The sequence below is a fragment of the Tympanuchus pallidicinctus genome, unplaced genomic scaffold, assembly GCF_026119805.1.
Source record: "Tympanuchus pallidicinctus isolate F22 unplaced genomic scaffold, pur_lepc_1.0 scaffold8, whole genome shotgun sequence".
Taxonomy (NCBI): Eukaryota; Metazoa; Chordata; class Aves; order Galliformes; family Phasianidae; genus Tympanuchus; species Tympanuchus pallidicinctus.
Genome location: NW_026294802.1, coordinates 11,280,001 through 11,299,428, shown reverse-complemented (window position 1 = coordinate 11,299,428; position 19,428 = coordinate 11,280,001). Strand labels below are relative to the sequence as shown.

The 19,428-nt window shown below is 41.2% G+C and overlaps 2 protein-coding genes across 2 annotated transcripts in view; both read left to right on the top strand.

Annotated features, from left to right (window-relative positions):
• Positions 1-1,632: 1,632 nt before the first annotated feature.
• Positions 1,633-19,069, top strand: BPIFC (BPI fold containing family C). Its single transcript, XM_052669021.1, has 16 exons — positions 1,633-4,357; positions 6,121-6,247; positions 6,499-6,610; positions 7,703-7,831; positions 8,496-8,651; positions 9,432-9,495; positions 10,432-10,492; positions 11,282-11,370; positions 11,964-12,137; positions 12,819-12,872; positions 14,390-14,560; positions 15,053-15,120; positions 16,157-16,199; positions 16,815-16,878; positions 17,973-18,049; positions 18,952-19,069. The coding sequence occupies exons 2-16, from the start codon at positions 6,142-6,144 to the stop codon at positions 18,991-18,993; spliced, it is 1,410 nt and encodes a 469-aa protein (XP_052524981.1). The 5' UTR covers positions 1,633-4,357; positions 6,121-6,141; the 3' UTR covers positions 18,994-19,069.
• A 309-nt stretch (positions 19,070-19,378) lies between these two features.
• The window catches only part of RTCB (RNA 2',3'-cyclic phosphate and 5'-OH ligase), an 11,383-nt gene continuing 11,333 nt past the window's right edge, over positions 19,379-19,428 (top strand). The window contains exon 1 of the mRNA XM_052669018.1: positions 19,379-19,428. This exon is cut by the window's right edge and continues 123 nt beyond it. The gene's annotated coding sequence lies outside the window, so the exon portion shown is untranslated.

Below are 19,428 nucleotides of genomic sequence, written 5' to 3'. Positions count from 1 at the left end.
GATCACCTGAGAACAGGACTGGTTAGATCACATTGCTGCAGACTGTGTCCATGTGAGTTTTGAACCTCTCCAAGTCAGAGATTCCACAACCTTTCTGGGCAACATTTTCTGCTGTTTAACCAGCTTCAGAGTGAATTTATTTTCCTGACATCGAATCAGAATTCCCCATGTTCCAATGTGTGTCCATTGCCTTTTTTCTCTGCATTGTGCACTTCCAAGAAGAGCCCAGCTCCATCTTTTCTGTATCCTCAGATCAGAAAGTTGTAGAAAATAAAAAAGTCTTGGCAGGTCCTCTCTTTTCCAAGCTAAGCATACTTTATCTCTCATATTGTCCTAGTAGATCATGTTCTCCAGCCTCATAACCATTTTCGTGATACCTGCTGGACTTGATCCAGGATGTCAATATCATTCTTGTAGTGGGGAGCCCAAATTGGACACAGTAATTCACAGTCTTGCAAATGCAAAATAGAAAGGAAGAAACACTTATCTTCACGTGCAGCTTTATGTTCAACCTTGCTGTCCACTAAGATTCACAGATCCTTTTCTGCATAGCTTGTTTCTAAAGATCCCCTAGCCTGGACTGATGCAGGGCATTACTCCCTCCTGGACATGAGGAGTGCACTGACTGCTCCTCACAGCTTGGTGTTGTGTACAAAGTCGCCAAGAGTGCACACTGTCCCATCATCCACACCATCAGTGAAGGAATTAAGCAGTGCTGATGGCAATATTGATTCCTGTGGAGCACCCACTAGTTGCCAACTAGTTGACTTTGTTAATCACAACTCCGATTCTGGCCACACAACCAGTTTTCCACGTTCCTTCTCCACCCTGTAAATCACAGTTTGATGAGACTAATGGAGACTGTTTCAGAGACCTTACTGAAATCAGAGTACATCATATCCATTGCCCTTCCATTGTCCACAGCACCAGTCAGCTGATCATAGAAAGCACTGAAGCTGGCCAGGTGTGCTCTGCCTCTGGAACGCTCATGCTGGTTGCTCCCAATTACATTATCCTTCATGTGCTTTAGAAATGGCTTCTAAGATATTTTACTCCATATCCATCCCAGGGTTTGAGGTGAGACTGACCATCTTGTATTTCCCTGCATCATTCTCTTTGCCTTTCTTGAAAGCAGGTGTGATGTTAGCCTTTTTTCCAATCATGAGGAACTTCTGACTGCCATGACTTTAATAGAGAGCAGCTTATTTCTGTGATCAGTCAGCCAGCAGCTTTGAGTGCTTCCTGTCTAGTCCCACGGATCTGTGTACATCCATGTGGGTGAAGTGATCCCAAACATTGGCTTTCTCTGCTGTGGGTTATGCCTCACTCCCTGAGGCTCTGCAAGGAGCTCAAGGACCGGTGTGTCTTGATGACAGATCTTACTGGTGAAGACATCTTTTCCTACATCTCTAATCACAAGTCCCTAGCCTACTGAGCAATGGAGCCACACTCCCCTGAAACTTTCTTTTGCTATTAATGTATTTGCAGAGCCCTTCACCACCCATGGTTGTTTCAGCTCCAAATGAGTTTTGGCTTTCCTGACTTCATTTCTACATGTGCAAGCACTGTCTTTGCGCTCCTTTCAAGGAGCTGGTCCCAGTTTCCATCTTCTGTATGCTTCCTTTTCGTGTCTGAGGTCACTCAAGAGCTTTGTGTTCATCTACTCTGGCCTTCTGCCATGGTTGCTCAACCATCTGAACATTGTTCTTGTGCTCCGAGGAGGTTGTCCTTGAAGATTAGCCAGCTTTGGGCCTTTGCTCTGCAGGGTATTTTCCCACAGATCTTGCCAAGCAGGCTCCTGAAATCTTCACATCTGAAGTCTACAGCTGTAATTCTGTTTTTTGTCTTGCTCACTCCTCTCAGGATCTGAAACTCCACGGTCTTGTGCTCACTGCAACCAAGGCTGTCCTGTCCTTGATTGTCATCCCGCAGTTTTTCCTTGTTTGTAAGTAGCTGCAGCTCTTTGAGGGGATCAGGCTCCACATAATTCTTTAATTCTAGAACTCTCAGATTTCTGGAACTGAAGAGCTTATTTTTCCCTGTGTCATTGTCACCACCAGAGGAGTTACTGAAAGTGCATGAAAAAGGAGAAATGTCTACAAATGTTACACTACAGAAAGTTCTGTTCCAGCTTGGGACAGAAATGTGGCTTGGGGTTGATTTTTTTCTGAATCCATATACTGGTGCTCCTTTTCTTAATTAAAAAAATCATCCTGAAACCAAAGAGAAGTAAATCCCTGCAGGGCTTTCAACTCATTGTATTACGTAGTGGGAGAAGAGCGACCAGAAAAAGAACAGAAGAACTGAAAAAAAAGCTTTTAAATAGTTTGATGTCCCTCATTGATAACAGTCCCAGCACTTCTTTCTGCCTATTTGTGGATTCATGAGATGGGGGAAAAAGGGAACAAAAGCCCTGCTGCCCATCTCTTCTCTCTTCCAATGGGACATGTGCTCCAGCACCAGCCAACAAGTGCCATACCCGAATGGGCCTTTCCAAACCAAAGCCATGCCTTAGTGTGATGTTGCCCCTGAAGCCCTAGTCCTGAGACTGTTGTTAACAAAGTGATAAAGCAATTGTTCCTTTGATGACTAAAGAAGATGCTGCATATACCGACTGTTCCCCTGTATCATCCTATTCTTGCCTCTTGCCTACTGGACAAAATACCATTTTTGATCTGGTATTACTTCTTAACTGACAGAATAACTCATTACCTGTACCTCAGCATGCTGCAGGCTAAAGAGAAAGGAGGGAATTAGGGAAGCAGGGAAAGGGGACTGCTGGAGCACCAAGCTACAGGCAATGGCTGGCATTGTACAAACCAAAGTGATCTGCAGAGAAACAGCAACAAGTCTTCACTGCTATACTGATAAGTTCATTTTGTTTCCTGTATAGTGGGTAAAAAGGATTGCAATCTGTATCCCCATTATAGGGATCTTATAGGTTGTTTTCAACCTTGTGATTCTATGATTCTATGATTCTATAATTAGCATTTAGATTGGAGCAAATGTTTTGTTGCTCTATAAGAAAATCAAATTAGAACATTCTTTTTAGAAGCTCTTTCTTCTAATATCTATAATCTATACCTTGAAAGGCATAAAGTTAGAAAGTAGAAACAATTTGCAGGGTATGTTAGTATACTATCTGAATATATCTGTAAGCAGATATTTGGCTTTTACTGGGATATTTGTAGAAAAAAATGATGCAACTGTTCTGGAAGTGTTATTTTTTTCTTTGCTAACTTTTGCTGAAGGTTTTATCTAAACTAGTGATACTCCTTTAGAAGAACCATAAAACGTTTGAGGGCTATGATGAGCATAAGCTGCTTAGTTTTTGGACAATTTTAAGTTGTCTGTAGATCTTGGAGATTTACATGGATGGAAACAATTGTGCTTGTCCCTTGCTCTGACAGAACAGCAGCACTTGTGCAAAAAAAAGTGTAAGAAGAGGTTTACATACATGACGATGTGATTTTTATTCATTTTCAGTAGACAGAGGTATAAATAATGGAATGGTTATGCACGTGACTGCCTGTGGTGAATGTTAGATCTGTATATAGCCCGAGTATTTGTTGTCTGACAAATGTTTTTACCCTTTTCTATTTGTGATTGAACAATGAAGTGACTCAGATTGTCCAGCTAAGTGCTCCATGCCTGAGGGAATACACACAAGCTAATTGATTAAATCACCTCTTTCACAAGCCAGGTAGTACTGGTCAGCTGAAGGATGGGCAAGCAGAAGAAAGGGAAAATACTGACTGAAAGTACTTGACACTATATATTGACACCACATTAGTATATATACACAATAGTTTAAATACTACATAATTTATTATTTTCTGTACTTTGACCAATTTCAGAACAGATGGGCCTAGACAGTTGTTTTCCATCTGTTCTTCCTAGCAGCTACACATTTCTTTCTTTCTTTCACAGTACACATTTGGTTATGAATGTTAGTCTCGTGGAACTACTGGAATATATTCTCCACTGGGGTATCTTGTCAGGTCCTTCTGAAAAGCCAGTGCAGAAACAGCATGCCACAAATGCAGCAACCACTGTGAGCTCAACATCCCAGTGCCTGAGGTCCTCCACCTACGGTTTGCGCTGCCCTCTGCTTTGTCCCTAAATTAAATTAGAGTGATACTTTTAACTCTGTGACACTCAAAATAGCTCAAGACATGGTTATCTGAGAGGCCACTCCCTGTGTGATACTGCTGAAGGTGGCAGCAATTGGCTGTACTCAAGCTCTCAGCTCCTTCTTTTAAAAGACAGCACTGTGGCTGCAGAGGGTTTTCTTGCAGCGTCCTCAACCCTGTGGTCTGATACAGCAAGACTCCTCTTTTCAGCCTTCAGAGAAGAGGTATGGTAACAAATAATTTGTGACTATTCTTTGCTGTGGAGTGCTTTTGTTGGGAAGGGATAGATGTAGATAAGTCTGGCAAGATTTGGGGATTTTAAATTATGAGAACTGTGCCTGCATAGAAAACACATTTCCCTCCAGCATTTTGTTTTAGTTGTGCACAAGAAAGATATGTTTCATTTGCCTCTCAGTTTCTGACAGCGAAAATTAAAAAGATAATACTGGCCTTACCAAAAGGCAAAGGTGTTCTGTGGGATTATTTAAAACTTTACAGCAAAATTAAGTCAGTGAAATATCATAATTTTGCAGCTTACTTAAATTGTGATTGTGACTGAAATTCTTCAGTTTTGAGATATAATATTATCTCTAATGGGTGATGAAATAGGTAGTGAAAGATAGAGCAACGTCTAACAATTTTTCATGTTTTAGAAGAGAGTGCAGCCTTCTTCTAACAGATGGTTTCATCCCAGCTCTGCCCTATGGTAACCAAAGGCATTTTTTACATAGAAGTAATGCTAGGAAAGACATGCTAATATTTTGAGCTGTCCGTAATGTGGCATAGTAGCAGGGAATAAGGAAAATCATCACAATATGACCCATGTTTCACTCATGTTTTGTACTTCAAATAACAAATGACTCCACAGAGAACTCTTCCTAGATCTAAGGAAAAAAAAACTATTTCCTGGTTTTGCCTATTAATCTTCCATCAAGGTGGCTTCTCCCACTCTCCCTGGAGACTTTGCTGGCAGCAATAGATTCTGGCTATCACACAACATGCAGCTTGGGGTTCATGCAGCATAGTTCCATCTGAATTTCAACCCCCACAGAAAACCCAGGAACGGGAGTTTGTTTTACTTGTTCACTGCCCTGCCATAATTCACTTAACCACGGGTTAAGTACATAACTAGTACAAGTTCAGGTTACCTACCTTAACTTCCTCAGAGGTAGACTTTGAATCCTGTAGCCACAGGAGGATTATAAGCACTCCCCACAGAGCAATTTTTTTTAAGATAGGTGGGCTATGTCCCTCTTCACTGTAAATACGGCTGTTGCAAACAAGAGACCTAACTTTTGAATGGTTGTAATTAAATAAGATCAATCCCACCCAAGTGTACTGGGAAAGGCAACAAGTGAATAGTAAATGATTTTTTGTCCTGGGCTGTAAGTCACTGTCCCCAGCTCTAAGTATCTCCTTAACATTTTCTGAGAGGAGATGATGGAAGAGTAGATAGACTCTATTGCTGATTACCCCAACCAAGGGAAACAAGTGGCAGCCACTAATATGTAAATCATTATTAAAAGCATTTATTTTGCCATTATTACTTTGGTTATATAGGACTTTCAACACTGATGTCCCTCTCTGTGAATGGAGAAACTAGCTAGAGTGTGCTTTGGACAAAAGGCTGGAAACCTCAGGTGCACCTAAGTGATGACATACATAGGCACAACAAGAAGCAAAAAGGGGAATACATGATAAAATACATGATAAAACATGATAAAATATCCACCTTTAGGGATGTCAAAATAGCCAGTTTGAGAAGCTTGGTCACGATGCTCAACCTTACTAAAAAAGAAATGGTGAAGTAACTAAAATAATAGAAAAAGTAGAAATGGTCCATTTGTTTCAACACTTTACTTGTTTCCCACAAGGCACTAAAAGAGTGCTGTGGAAGATAAGAAATACAACTCTATTCCAGGCAAAAGAGTTGTTTAACAGGAATGAAAAGCACAATTCTACTACCGTTTCAAATATTTCTTAACAGGTCCTTCAAAAAACAAAGACGATGGTGAAGATTTGCTGTTCTCTCCTCCTGTTAAGTTTGCTGAGTGTGCAGCTAAAAGCCAACCCTGGACTCAAAGTGAGAATCACTCAGAATGCCTTGGAGTATGGTAGGTGTGCTGAAGCTTGTGGTGATACTGCACTGAATCCTGATATGACAGACATCTTCAGTAGTGAGGGCAGTGGGAGGAAGTGAGCTAGTCAAAGGCTATAGAGAAAAGGAATGGTTAAGAGCACAATAGTTTATTCACATCCATCCCGTCAGCAAGCAGTGTTTTAAAATCTGCTAACGTGGTAGCACATAAATATAAACCTATTGTCAGTATCAAAGGTAACTGAACCAGTCTTTCTTTTCCTTCAGCCAAGAAGGTTGGGCTAGAGATCCTGAAGAAGAATATGGAGAAGGAACAATTCCCTGATTTGACAGGCTATGAGAGATTTGGGCTTGGTAATGTCAACTACAACATCTCAAGGTAAGTAACAATCCTAGAAAAATAGTTCTGGTAATATGCTATTGTTATATTTAGGTCTGTGCATGGATTATAATGGGAATGTTGATGTGTTTTACAGTAATTGTTGCTTAAAGGAGGGCACGTGTGGCTTACATCCGAAGCCTGATGAAGTCAAAGCAAAAATTCTCTTGATTAACCTCTGTTTGAATAAAGTTATCTGGTCTAATTTAGTCAGCTAAGCCCTTGCTATGATCAGTGGAGAAAGATTTACGTACCCAGAAGGCAGTTACACCTATGACTTAGACACCTATTCTAGAACGAGTTTAAACATCCTCTTCAGCTGTCAGTGTTTCTCCATTGACCACATGGGGAGCCCAGAGGAACAGCTTTCCAGCTTCCAGGTGGCTGGAGCAGACCAAAGTGGAAGCTAGATCAGAATTAGCTGCATACCATGAGTACAGCTGTGAGAATGGATTTTAAAATGCTGCCCAATGTAACATAGCTCCTGGCCCTGGTAACTATCCCCACCAATTGGGTCACTGGAGTTAGAGACTCCCAGGAACAGCTGCTGAATGAAAGGACATTTTCACTTTATTCTGCTTGTTGCAGTTGCCTTGCTAAAACCATCAGGACTTCCACCTGAATAAGTTATCCCACTGCATAGTGTGATTCTGAATGCAAGCACACATACTGTGTAGCAAACAGATATTAAGTCCTTCTAAGGCAGCCAGCCTTATGATGCACAAATCACGCAGAAATATTACATGTTTTGAAATACTAAAAGGGACAAAACTGCAAAATATGTGGGGTCTCCATGTATAAACACACAGGTCAGTGTTTAGATGTAACACTTTTGGGTGTTTAGTTTGCAGTGCTGTTAAGTTCATTAGGTGCCCTGTTGGTTGCTCAGCACTTGACAAATATGCTTTAATGACATATTTGTGCAAAAAAAAAAAAAAATGTAAAATCATATGATACCATAAGAGTGGAATAGCAGTTATGAGTCCTGCTCGCCTGAAAAAGTGTGAGCAGGACAAATCAAGTAAAATTTGAGGTTGCCTGAAATACTCATTTTTATTTTTATTTTTTTCCCTTATCTTTCTCATGCTGTAGAATAAGAGTCACTGCTGTTGAATTCCCCAACATTTCCATCTCCCTCATACCCAGGAGTGGGATAAAACTGGTGATTAGAAACGCATCTCTCACCATCGATATGAACTGGAATATAAAGACCTGGATGTTGTACGTGTAGCCTCGTGTTCTGGGATTTTTCTTGATGAAAAATATAAAAAAACAAATATTAGTTTGTCCTGTGAGCTCTTCATGGCAGAAGTGGTCTTTAACAGCTCAGAGAAAAAATCCAGTAACAGTCTGGTTCTCATTGACAGGAGGGGTAGTAGGTCTACCTACAACATGGCATGAGCTTCAGTGCAGCTCACAAACAAAGGGTAGAGGCCTTCACTGAGGCTTTGCACAGCTCTTTCTCACAACCAGGCTATGAACAGTTTGATCAAAAATACCACAGCTTCACCACATTGGAGTTGGTCTTGAGCACGGGCTGCCAAACCCCTGGGATGGTGGTGGGGAGGGGGGCACTCCAGGCCCTGAAATAGGTTTGCCCTTTAACAGACATAAGCCTTTGCTGTGGGCATGTCTCGTAACTATACACAAATTACTTTGGAACAGTGAGTTACCTGTTTTTCCTAATTCAGCACGTTTCAAAACTCCTAGCCTGGAAATTTGTGTAGAATACACGATTGTTTTCTCTATGAGCAATACAATGAAAAGTATTCAGACAAACATCTTCATCTTCAGTGAACAGCAAGAATCTGTTTAAGCCTTAGAGAGCCTTTAATGTTCACTAAAATAGGTTTTTCAGTTGTTTATGTACTTTTACTTTATGCAGCAAAGACGGTGGAAGAAGCACAGTGCACATTTCCAAGGTGTTTGTTACTGCAATCTTTTCAACACCCGTGGATAGTATGGGTCGTACTTCAGTGTCACTTAACAGCTGTCATACGACTTCTGGTGATACAGACATCAAGTTGAATGGAAAAAGTGGGTAAGTGCAAGAGATCTGTGTACATGCTGGGAGAAAATAAATGTCAATGAATGGCACAAAGACAACTCCACAAAATAGGAGAACTAGAATTGCTTTTAGGTGTCCATAAAGAACACAGGTGAGAATCAGGGCCCTAATCTAGTGCTCAAGTGGCCAAGTTTAACCTCTGTTCTCGTCTTTGTGCACCGTCATTTGAGTAGAGAATAAATACAGCAACTTCTGTCAAATCAAATATTCCCTTGTGCTTCTTCAACACAGAATTCTTTCCAAGTACCGCTCTAATCTTCAGCTCTAGGCAGAAGCCATATGCTTATACTATGCTTTATGTACTTTAGATCAGAAAGCTATAAAAAAAAGAACCAGACTGCTGTCTATCGTTCCTCTTGATATAAACCTGTGCAGTGTGATTTCTTGTATTTCTTATACTTCTCTCACTGTCTGAATATAGCTCTTGTAATCTGGCTTTGGTTTTCTGTTTGGTTGGGGTTTTTTTTATATGCATTGAGAATTCCTACTGCACAGACTATTTATTTTGTGTTTACACAATGGTGCTAATATAAACAAATTATTATTCATAAAGATGAGCCCAGTCTAATTACTGAGTAAAATTACCTCCTTTTCAGTGGTAGCTCCCTGATAGCTCTTGAATTTCAGAAAGCTCCCACATGTACTGGTATATCAGACTTAGAGACCACTGAAGTCATGTTCCACAGAGATATCTGATTTCCTATTAATGACTGTAGTACTTGACCCATGAATTGTTTTTTTCTTTTCCTGTAGCTTCCTGCACGATTTCTTTATCAAATATCTGAAGAAACCCATTCACAGGAACTTGGCCACTAATGTAAGCCTTTCAGATTGTGTACGGGAGAGTTTAAGGAATATCACTTTCAGATGTCAGTGGGAACTTGGCAAAGGATGAACTAGAAAAATTGTAGTTTGGTTCTGGCCTGATCGGCACACTTATTGCTTTGCCAGACAGAGAAACTTCCAAATAAAATGCTGAGTTTGTGGCTGAGATATTAACTGATCCAGAGATAGGTGAGTTTCAACCAGAGCCAGAACGTGCAGTTATTTTCCCATTCCAGTGCAGAACAGGACTGTGTGCCTGTGTACAGACATCCTGGTTGTCGGGTAATGTTCATTCTCAGCAGGTAAAACACATACTGTGTGACACACAGATCTCATGATACACCATTGGATAATATGACTTATTTAAACCTCGTGGTTTCAAAGAGATGAGCAGTTGTGACAACATCCTGCCTATCGCCTCTAAGAAGGTAGAGCTTGAGATGGGTATGATTCTGCTCCAAGACAGGGATCTGCTCTGAGACCAATATGAGATCTCCTTCTCACACTTCTTAAACTGTGGATTTGTCACCCCCATCAGGCTGCCTTTAGCAACTTCCCACTTCCTTGCCTAAAGGCAGCTCTGACACAGGCCATGCTTGCATTGCACAGAATAGATAACCATAGAGTCATAGAATCATTTAGATTGGAAAAGACCACTAGGATCATCTAGTCCAACCAGATAAGATGCAGCGAGGAGATTTATTATTGGAGTTCTCTTTAAAGTGACTGAAGAAAGACATGTTCCTTTAGAAACAGGTTTTAGTGCATTGAATCACCTCCTGGACCTGATAGCTGAAGAAAAACAACCTTAGGTATTTTGACAATTGCTGAAATTGTAACATAAGGAGACAGATTTGCTAGCACACAGGTAAGGGGTGTATACAGATCCTTGATAATCATGCTGTAACTTGAGTATGCTTTTATGCAGTCTTGTCCCAACATCAGATCTGGGATCCAGCTGATAGCTAAGGACCTCCAATCACTGAATGGTGAGTCACCTGTGATATCTCTTCTTTCTGCCTCTCATCTTCTGTCCAGTGAAATTCTCTAGTTTCCTTAACAGCAGCTGGATAGCAAAGCCTCCAGGAGCTGTATCAGAACCCACATTCTGTCTGCTCCTTTACTTAGAAGACCACAGGTAAATAAAAGAAATGATACTTGGACAAGAAAAGAACATTTCTGAGAAGCCAAGGACTTGGGAACTATTCTTAAGTTGTACTTCTGATGTTAGGAATGCAACTTAGAGATCACACAGCATTTATTATCAGTGCTATGTGGCCTCTGAGGACTCTTATGCTCTTATGCTTAAAAGAAAAGAAAGAAAAAATATTTTCTTATGTTAACCATTTTAGATTCGCAGGAAGCAGCCAAATTGTTGAGCAGACACAATCTGCAAAACACAAATGCCTAAATAGACCAGGCAACCACCCTTTTCTGAGGAAATATTTGCAAATCAGAGGTACTTCAAATACTCTCATGCTGCTTAACAAGAAAACCCACTACAGCCATGGGCATTTCCTTTTTCATTTGGTTAAACAAAATGTACTTTTCCACTCTGAGAAAACATTAGACAAACTAAAAAAAGATGCTTTGAAGAACATACCAGTAAAATGTCAAGCCTTAGGTCAGAAATTATGTTTGGATATCACAGGTTTTTTTTCCTACCCTTTGGAACACGTGTCATTTTCCTTCAGGTGCTGACTTAGTTTTAATGCACATAAAATTCATTCTGTGGTTGTATAATATTGGGTATTTTGCTTTGTTTGCCACACACACAGTCCCAGTGCGAATTGATGATTTGGCTGAAATTGACTACTCCTTAAACAGCTTGGAAGTATTCCGACCATACATTGACATGGACTTAAAGGTAACTGCTGTAGTGTTATTTGCCAGGATTGCAAGAGACAACAGAAAAATGAGTATTTGATATGCAAGTCTGGGGTAATGTCACTAATACTGCAAAAGATAATGTGAGTGATTTTAGGATTGTCTGAGCTAACTTTTGTGCATTCTTTCATCTGCACACATTACTTGCTGATTTTGATCTTTGTCATTTTAAAGATCCATCTTGTAACTGAGACCATTGGCTGGCTCTGGGCAACAGTTTTCAAATCTAAATTTTTGGAAATGGGGAAAGGAGACAGTAAAGCTTTTCAATAAGGAGGTCATTCAATACATAAGTCCTTCATTTGGTTTTCTGAGGTGGTAGACTGTCTTCAGTAGGTGATCAGCATCTGAAAAGAGAAGTCTCACGTATCATCTGTAAAGGTGTCCAGTCTCTGGAATTTGTCTTCACCACCTGCTTGAAAGCACCAGAGCACCAGGGTGTAATACAAATCCTATGTACTTACTTATACAACAAATGCATAGCTTAAGCAAAGGGAAAAAAAGTCTGCGGTTATTTCAAAGTCATGTTTTGATTCTGACTTTTTGTATTAAATCTCTGAATATATGTTTCAGGGGATGGTCTACCCAGCTGGAAATTATACTGGCCCTCCCTATGTGGCAACTCCCATTGCTATCCCGGACCAAAGTGACTCCATGCTCTACCTTGCCTTCTCCGAGTATTTCTTTCAGACATCCTTATTTTCTTACTACACAGCAGGGGCCTTCAACATCACCATTGCAAAGGAAGTAAGTAGGACACGGGAATGGGGTCAGAGTGGCTCGGTCATTCAGTGTGGAGCTTTGACCTGCCAATTGTCAGAATGCAATAGATTCACTGCTAATTGGGCTGTGAAGTCCTGAGACAGTAGAGCACAAACGCTAAGGTATTGCAATGCTCATTTTATGTTCTGTACACATTCCTCAGTCCACAACCAGAGATGCCTGGTTCCACTGAGTAAAGTACTTAGCCACATAAAAGAAATTTGTATAGACCCGTGGAATAGTCAAGAGATGGTCACATAACTTACTCTGGGCAATTTAGCTGCCTTAGTGGCTTTTTCCTCACGGGTCTTTACAGAGTAAAAATGCTGCAGAGACCATGGAAGCAAAGCATAAGACAAAACAACTATGATTTGGAGCTAGGCAAATTTGGATATACAGTCTACAGGAGGTTCACTAAGTCCCCAGACCTAAAGACTGCAACGCAAACTAAGATAGTATGAAGCATTTGCTTTCCCAGGAAGTACCTTGACCTGAGCTATTGGCAATAAGCTTTAAGTATACTGAGTCTCTTAAGAATATTTCTGAGAACAAAAGGTATAAAACCAAAGATCCATTGAAATGACAGTAATAATGCATTAAAGAAAAGCTGAGAATGGTGGTCAAACCTGGTGAATTGATTTCTTTTATCTTTATTTTTCCCCCCAGGCTTGCAGATATTTAAATATAAGCACTGAGATGTTTGGTAATGTCATCCCCAAGGTGAGTGTCATTACTTTCACAAACTGTTAGAAAACTGCCCAGTGCAAGTGTTAGACACCTCAATACTGGTGTGTCCCAAAGGCCTTGTAGGTGCAGTGGGGCTCTTGCTCTGGAAAAATGGGCATATGCATGCATGGTAGCAGCAGAGGAGATGGACCTTGTCACTTCCCATCCCCACAACTGAATGACTATTATCAAACTTGGCCATAATCTTGTACATCAATCTTTACTCCAGTCACTGTTTCAACACTTACAGCAGTTCCCACATCAAACTAGTCCTAGACAGGGAAAAGCTCCAAGTCTAAATCCTGATCTGGGAGAACTCTGCCAGAGCTTCCAGTCAGAAATAACTTATTTCTCCTGCCCATATGTGCATAATTGCGTTTGTTTCACTGCTAGCCTGTGACAGACTAGCAGAAAGCAATACAGTAAAGACCTGGGAAGGGACTGTAGTGCTCACATGCAGTAAAGTGAGCTAACAGATGGGCAGGAAACATTACATCCATTGAAAAAAGAAGGCAAATGTACAGGATTTCCATTTACTTTAGGAAGAGGAGAAGAGATATAACAGAAGAGATATAAGAGATACAAGCATGCATGGCTTCTACCAGCATTCTCAAACAGAATAAGAAATCAAAATGAGCACAAGAGACCCCAGCCCTTGAATGCCTAGGATGGATAATTCTGGATTTGTGCTTCTAAGAATCACAGAATCATAGAATCATTAAGATTGGAAAAGACTACTAAGATCATCTGGTCCAACCACCCCATGATACCCACTGACCACGTCCCTCAGTGCCACATCCACACGGTTCTGAACACCTCCAGGGACGGTGACTGCACCACCTCCCTGGGCAGCCTGTGCCACTGCAGCACCACTCTTTCTGAGTATAATTTTTTCTTAACAGGCAACTGTAAGAACTTTGTATATTTGTCTGCTTCCTGTATGATACGAGGTTCCCTCCTTAGAAGTCTAAGATTGCTTCAAGAGCAATTGTCATGTGATCTTCTTAATAAAATGCCATGAGCATTTACACTAATATTCCACCTCTCTAAGTAATGAGCTTGTGAACCTATGCGCTCTTTAGGCAATGGAGAGTCTGAGGCTCCTCACAGGACAGTCCACAGCAGATATCTGTCTTATGAGATGGATTAATCTCAAAGCGAATGACCTTTGAGCTCCTTTATTATTACTTAATTGTCATATTTTGTTCCATTCCTTTCCTGTGTTCACAGACTAATATTTAATTTAATTTCTCTAAAAGTGATACAGTGGAAATAATATTTCTAGAGTGGAAAGAACTTACCATTGCATTCCTGATTCCGCCAAGATTGGTGATTTATCACCACTGAAAATTTCTATTTCCAGCTTGTATTAAAGAATTTTATGTTAGCAGCTGTTCTTAACCTCATCTTAAACAACCAATAGCTCTGAGAAAGAGAAAATGTATATTCCGACCTGTTCTACAAGAAGAGCATTTCTCTGACTTTTTTGATTTTGCCTTGGAATCATGCAGATAGCCAAATACTCAACTATACCATATCCAGTTATGATGAAGCTAATGGCCACTGAAATACCTCTCATCAGCTTGCAGCAGGATTCTTTTACTCTAGAGATTCAGGAATCCATGGAGGTGTTTGCTGTTCTGCCAGACTCAACCACTCAGTCACTGTTCACAGTGAATATAGTAAGTACAATAAACAAGGTAACATTTAACTCAGGGATAAATAGCCTCAGTTCTTTCCTGCTGTTAGAATTCTCTACAACAAAGTACCATATTTTTAGTATTTAAACATGCAAGATCCCTTTAGTCACTGGTGATGCTGTGTGGCCCCACTTAGCCTACTGGAAGGGGAAGAAATTTTTCTATGGGGAAGAAGTTTTTCTTGTAGATAAATGAGAATCCGAATAAATTGACACTGATTAACCAAAGATTTGTTCTCTGGAATGATTTTTGTAAGCATGGGTCATGTCCCATGACATCTTGTTCTTCTAACTGAAAATGGTCTTGATTAGTGAAATCTCATTATCCACATTTCACCTGGCCATGGAAGAACCCCACATACACAAAACAGCTCCTATATACTGCCAGGAAGATGGTGCTTCTGCATTTGTGACTAATTCTGAGCAAGGGTTCTGTTTGCTGTGTCTGTAAACCCATGGTTTCTTTCTTCTGCAGGCAGCCAACACCAGCATTGCTCTGAATGTCTTTGACCAGAAACTCACAGGCTCATTATGTCTGAACAGGTAATTCAACAAGGTTGGCCTGTGCCTGTCTGGAAAACAACACTAGCAATCTCAGCATTGCAGTTTTTACATGTGATCAGCTAACTATAATTTACTCTCTCCTCTGAGATAGGTATGCAGGGTATTCATGATGATGAATAATTTGAGAGCTTCCCTCGATCCTTTCCAAGTAGTTAAGATACATCTGCTCTCTAGTCTGTCCTGTGCAGGGGTCCAGGACACAGAAAAGAACATGGACACCTGCAGTTTTCTCTATGTAGAGTTAGGGGGAGATGCCCCACGAGAAGCACCGCAATGTCTAGACTTCAGAAAGCCAAAGCAGAGAGACTTGGACATTTAAAACTCTACAGTATTACGTTTTATAGAGAGAGGCTCTGTAAACCACAGCCTTATAGCTGGGAATTGGGACACTTACGTCACAAAAGACTCCTTGGGAACAAAAAGAATATGCAGATTCTTTCAGGACACAGCAATGTTAGGAATGTAAAGAGGATAGTGTCAATAGTATTGGGGATTTTTTTTTTTTCAGCAAAATTAAGAGAAAAAAAATCGGAAGCATGCAGGTAATTGGATACTTGAATATGTATGGAAAAGTATAAGTATTTGAAGTTGGAAACATTGACATGAGCAGCACAGCCATCAGTGGCAGTACCATACTGGGAACAGTCATTCATCCCACCCCTAGAAAGGCTCACATCAAAGTATTATGCTTACATACCAAATCCTTGCAAGTGTTCTGAGAGCATGCACATCCATAATGCTGGCACTACTAACATCAAATACCGATTGGATTTTCAACACATAGCACAGAAGAAGTGCACTCACATCCCTGGCTACAGCTCTTCTAGGATTTTTCTGCATGCATGCTTAGCTATGCCCTAAGAGATCACACCTTTCTCAAGTAAAAGATATTGTTTCAAGAGTCTCCTTACAGATGTCTTATAAGGCCTAGAGCTCTGAAGCAGTGACTGTACATCTAGAATAATACCTGTTTGTCCTTTCTAGTGACTCATCTCATTTCACTTCTTTCCCTCAGGCTCCAGTTCTCCCTCACCCATTCCAATGTTGGCTCTTTTGAGGTAAGCAGATAGTTTAAACACATAGGAAATACAGACCAGGACTATTAATGATATCAAGGCTAAAATAGTAAAGAGTAAAGATATCAAGGCTAAGCAGCTAAATTTTATCTGTATTCCTAAATCATTTGGCTTCATTCCTGGATGTCTCTTTTCCTGTCTTCTGGCAGCCACCTCACTGCTGTTGATTAAAAAATAATTAAAAAAAATAATAATAAGTTTATTCTTTGAGGCAATTCAGTGTTCTGAAAATTAAATATTCTGAAGTTTTCCTGACTAATGTATCATATTTTATCAGTAACTAGAGAGATGTCTCAAATCACAGCCGTGGAATCTGCGCACAGCAGCAATCTGAACTCTGGCAGTAGGTGGAGCAAGTGTGCTGCAGTCTGGGCAATCACATGTAGAACTGTGAGCCATTTGCATTTTGCATCTCACTTTCTGCATCATTTCAAAGACTTAAGATCCAAAGGTTACTTTAGCTAATGGCTTTCTGGAGCTAAATGAGAGCCAAAAGCTGAATGAAAGCCTACAGACCTCACTCAGAATGTGGGAATGATGATTCTGCCACTATCAGAAAGTGATGTGTAACTCCGTTTTTTTTTTTGTTTGTGACAGATCTCATTTCTGGAGAACATCCTGTCTTATATTTTACAAACTGAAGTAATTCCATCAGCCAATGGTAAGGCTATAACACCAACCTGTATCATGTGGTTGAAACACCTGAGGGATGGGATGCCATTCAGAGAGATCCAGACAGGCTCAAACAGTGGGCGCAGGAGAACCTCATGAGGTTCAGCAAATCCAAGTGTGGAGTCTTTCACCTGGGTCATGGCATCCCCTACTATCAGTATGAGCTGGGAAATGAAAAGATGGAGCACAGCCTTGCTGAAAAAGACTGGTGCATAACAGCTGGACATGAGCCAGCAGTGTGCCCTCACAGCCCAGAAAGCCAACTGTATCCAGGCTTGCATCCAAAGCAGCATGGCCAGTAGGGCAAGGGAGGTGATCCTGCCTCTCTGCTCTGTACTGGCGAGACCTCACCTGGAGTACTGTGTCCAGATGTGGAGTCCTCTGTACAGGAAAGACATGGAGCACATCCACAAAAATGGTCCAAAGGATGAAACACCTCTCCTATGAGGATAGGCTGAGAGAGCTGGGGCTGTTCAGCTGGAGAAGAGAAGGGTCCAGGGAGACATTGAAAGTGACCTTCCAGTATCTAAAGGGGAGCTGTAAGAAGGAATGGGACAGACTCTTTAGCAGAGTCTCTTGTCCTTTCAGACAAGGGGAAATGGTTTCAAGCTAAAAGAGGAGATTTAAACTGAGAAAAGTAAAGTAAAGTATAAAGTATAAAGTAAGTTATAGCAGTGACATGAAGCAGGGTAGTGAAGCAGATCCTTGGAGACAACCAAGGTCGGGCTGGTAGGGCTCTCAGCACCCTGCTCAAGCTGTAGATGTTCCAGTTCATCGCAGGGAAGTTGGACTAGATGGCCTAAAGGTCTCTTCAAACAATTCATTTGATTCTATGATTCTGTTCTTCTAAGAATCAGCTAAAAGCTTTCAGCTGAGTGGGTGATTCTAGGAACTTTTGACATTCTGCTGACGTTACTGGTTCCTATTAACTCAGGTGGAACGTGACCATCGGCTAGTAAGCAGCAGAACAGGAAGCCAGATTTGTAAGGTTCTAATTTCTGAATAAACAGGAGGTTGTTGAAGGGCAGATATTTATTATCTTTCTCATGCATCCCTAAATCACCGTGTTTGTCTTTTCCTAAGCTAAACTATCCAAAGGATTCCCTCTTCCCAATTTGGCCAATGTTACCTTCATAAGACCTCGTATTACAATCGCACAGGTGAGATTTTAACATTCTTATGAAAAAGATTTTTTTCTTTACTTACCTTCCACTAATGCCGGGAATTTTTTTGATTTTGAACTAGTTAAGCAATAAAAAAAATTGGATCTAAACTGAGATCTGTAATAATGGTAGAATCCTCTTAGATACAAATCTATCCCTTGAGTCTATCTCTTGAAATACTCTCTAGATCTCAGTTTGAACATACAGATTGTTGCTAGACAGTCAGTCAGTACAATGCTATTGCTGACAGATGAATTTCCAGAAGATGGGTAAGCGTGGTGCATTTCTCCATTTGCTTACCAGCTTCTCAAATATTTTCTGCTTTGCACAGTCAGCCCCAAATCCTTCTTTGGGGCCAGGCACAATGCGCAACTCAGGAAAGGCAATGCAAAGGGTGTTTTAAAATCTTTTTTTGCATCCCACATACCTTGAAGCATCCAGGTATGCAATCCCTACAAAAAAATAATTGTTTGGAAGTTGCTTTCAGTGACTCTAGCTGCCAATCACCTTACAAGCTAATTATGTACAAAGGATATTAATGATTCTGTGGGACCCATTTCCCACCTCACTTTCTCTAGTCAGTTTTCTCATCATTAGCTAGGAATGAGAGGACATGGGTGAACTGGGCTGGTAGTTGGACCAGGTGATCTTAGTGGTCCTTTGTAACCTTAACAATTCCATTGCCAGCACATTGCAAGGGGATAACACAGCGGGCAAAGATGGAGCTCTCTTGCAGTTTGAAAGACAAGAGTTTAATAGAGCTCATTACTCCCAAGTCCCAGCTGTCTTCAGTAGACTTTCTGACTTTCAACAGTAGGAGTTGAATTTGAAAAAAAAGTTTTTGTTTTTGTAAAATTTTGTACTTCATAGCATTTCTGTGACCATTCTTCTTCCCACAGGGATATGTGTTGATTTCTACCGATGCTCACTACAAGCACTGAAGGACAAGAATCACCGCCTGTTACGCATGAACCTGAAATTAATAACGGGACTGTTGAAATAAAGCCTTGTCTACACACTTCTTGTGTCTGTCTGCCTGAAAGGTGCCGCCGCCTCTCACAAGAAGTGCACTGTCAGTTCTGTGAGTACAGATCCATGCAATGAGCAGGCTGAGGCGCTCGGAGGGAAAATGGCGCAGCACGGCCTGCGGTTCTCTGCATCCCCAGCGACCTGGCTCGCCGCACACAGCCCTGCCCAGCGCCTCTCAGCGCGGCTCTTAGTCCCAACCAGCTGAGGGAAGGCCCGGCCGCTTCGCCAGGGGGCGCGCGCGGGCGGAGGATATTTGTCCCTCGGCGGCTCCCGTCCGCCTTCCGCCACCGCTGAGGTGTCGTGGCCCTCGGCGGCCGCCGTCGTGTGTCGCTGTTGGCCGGGCGCTG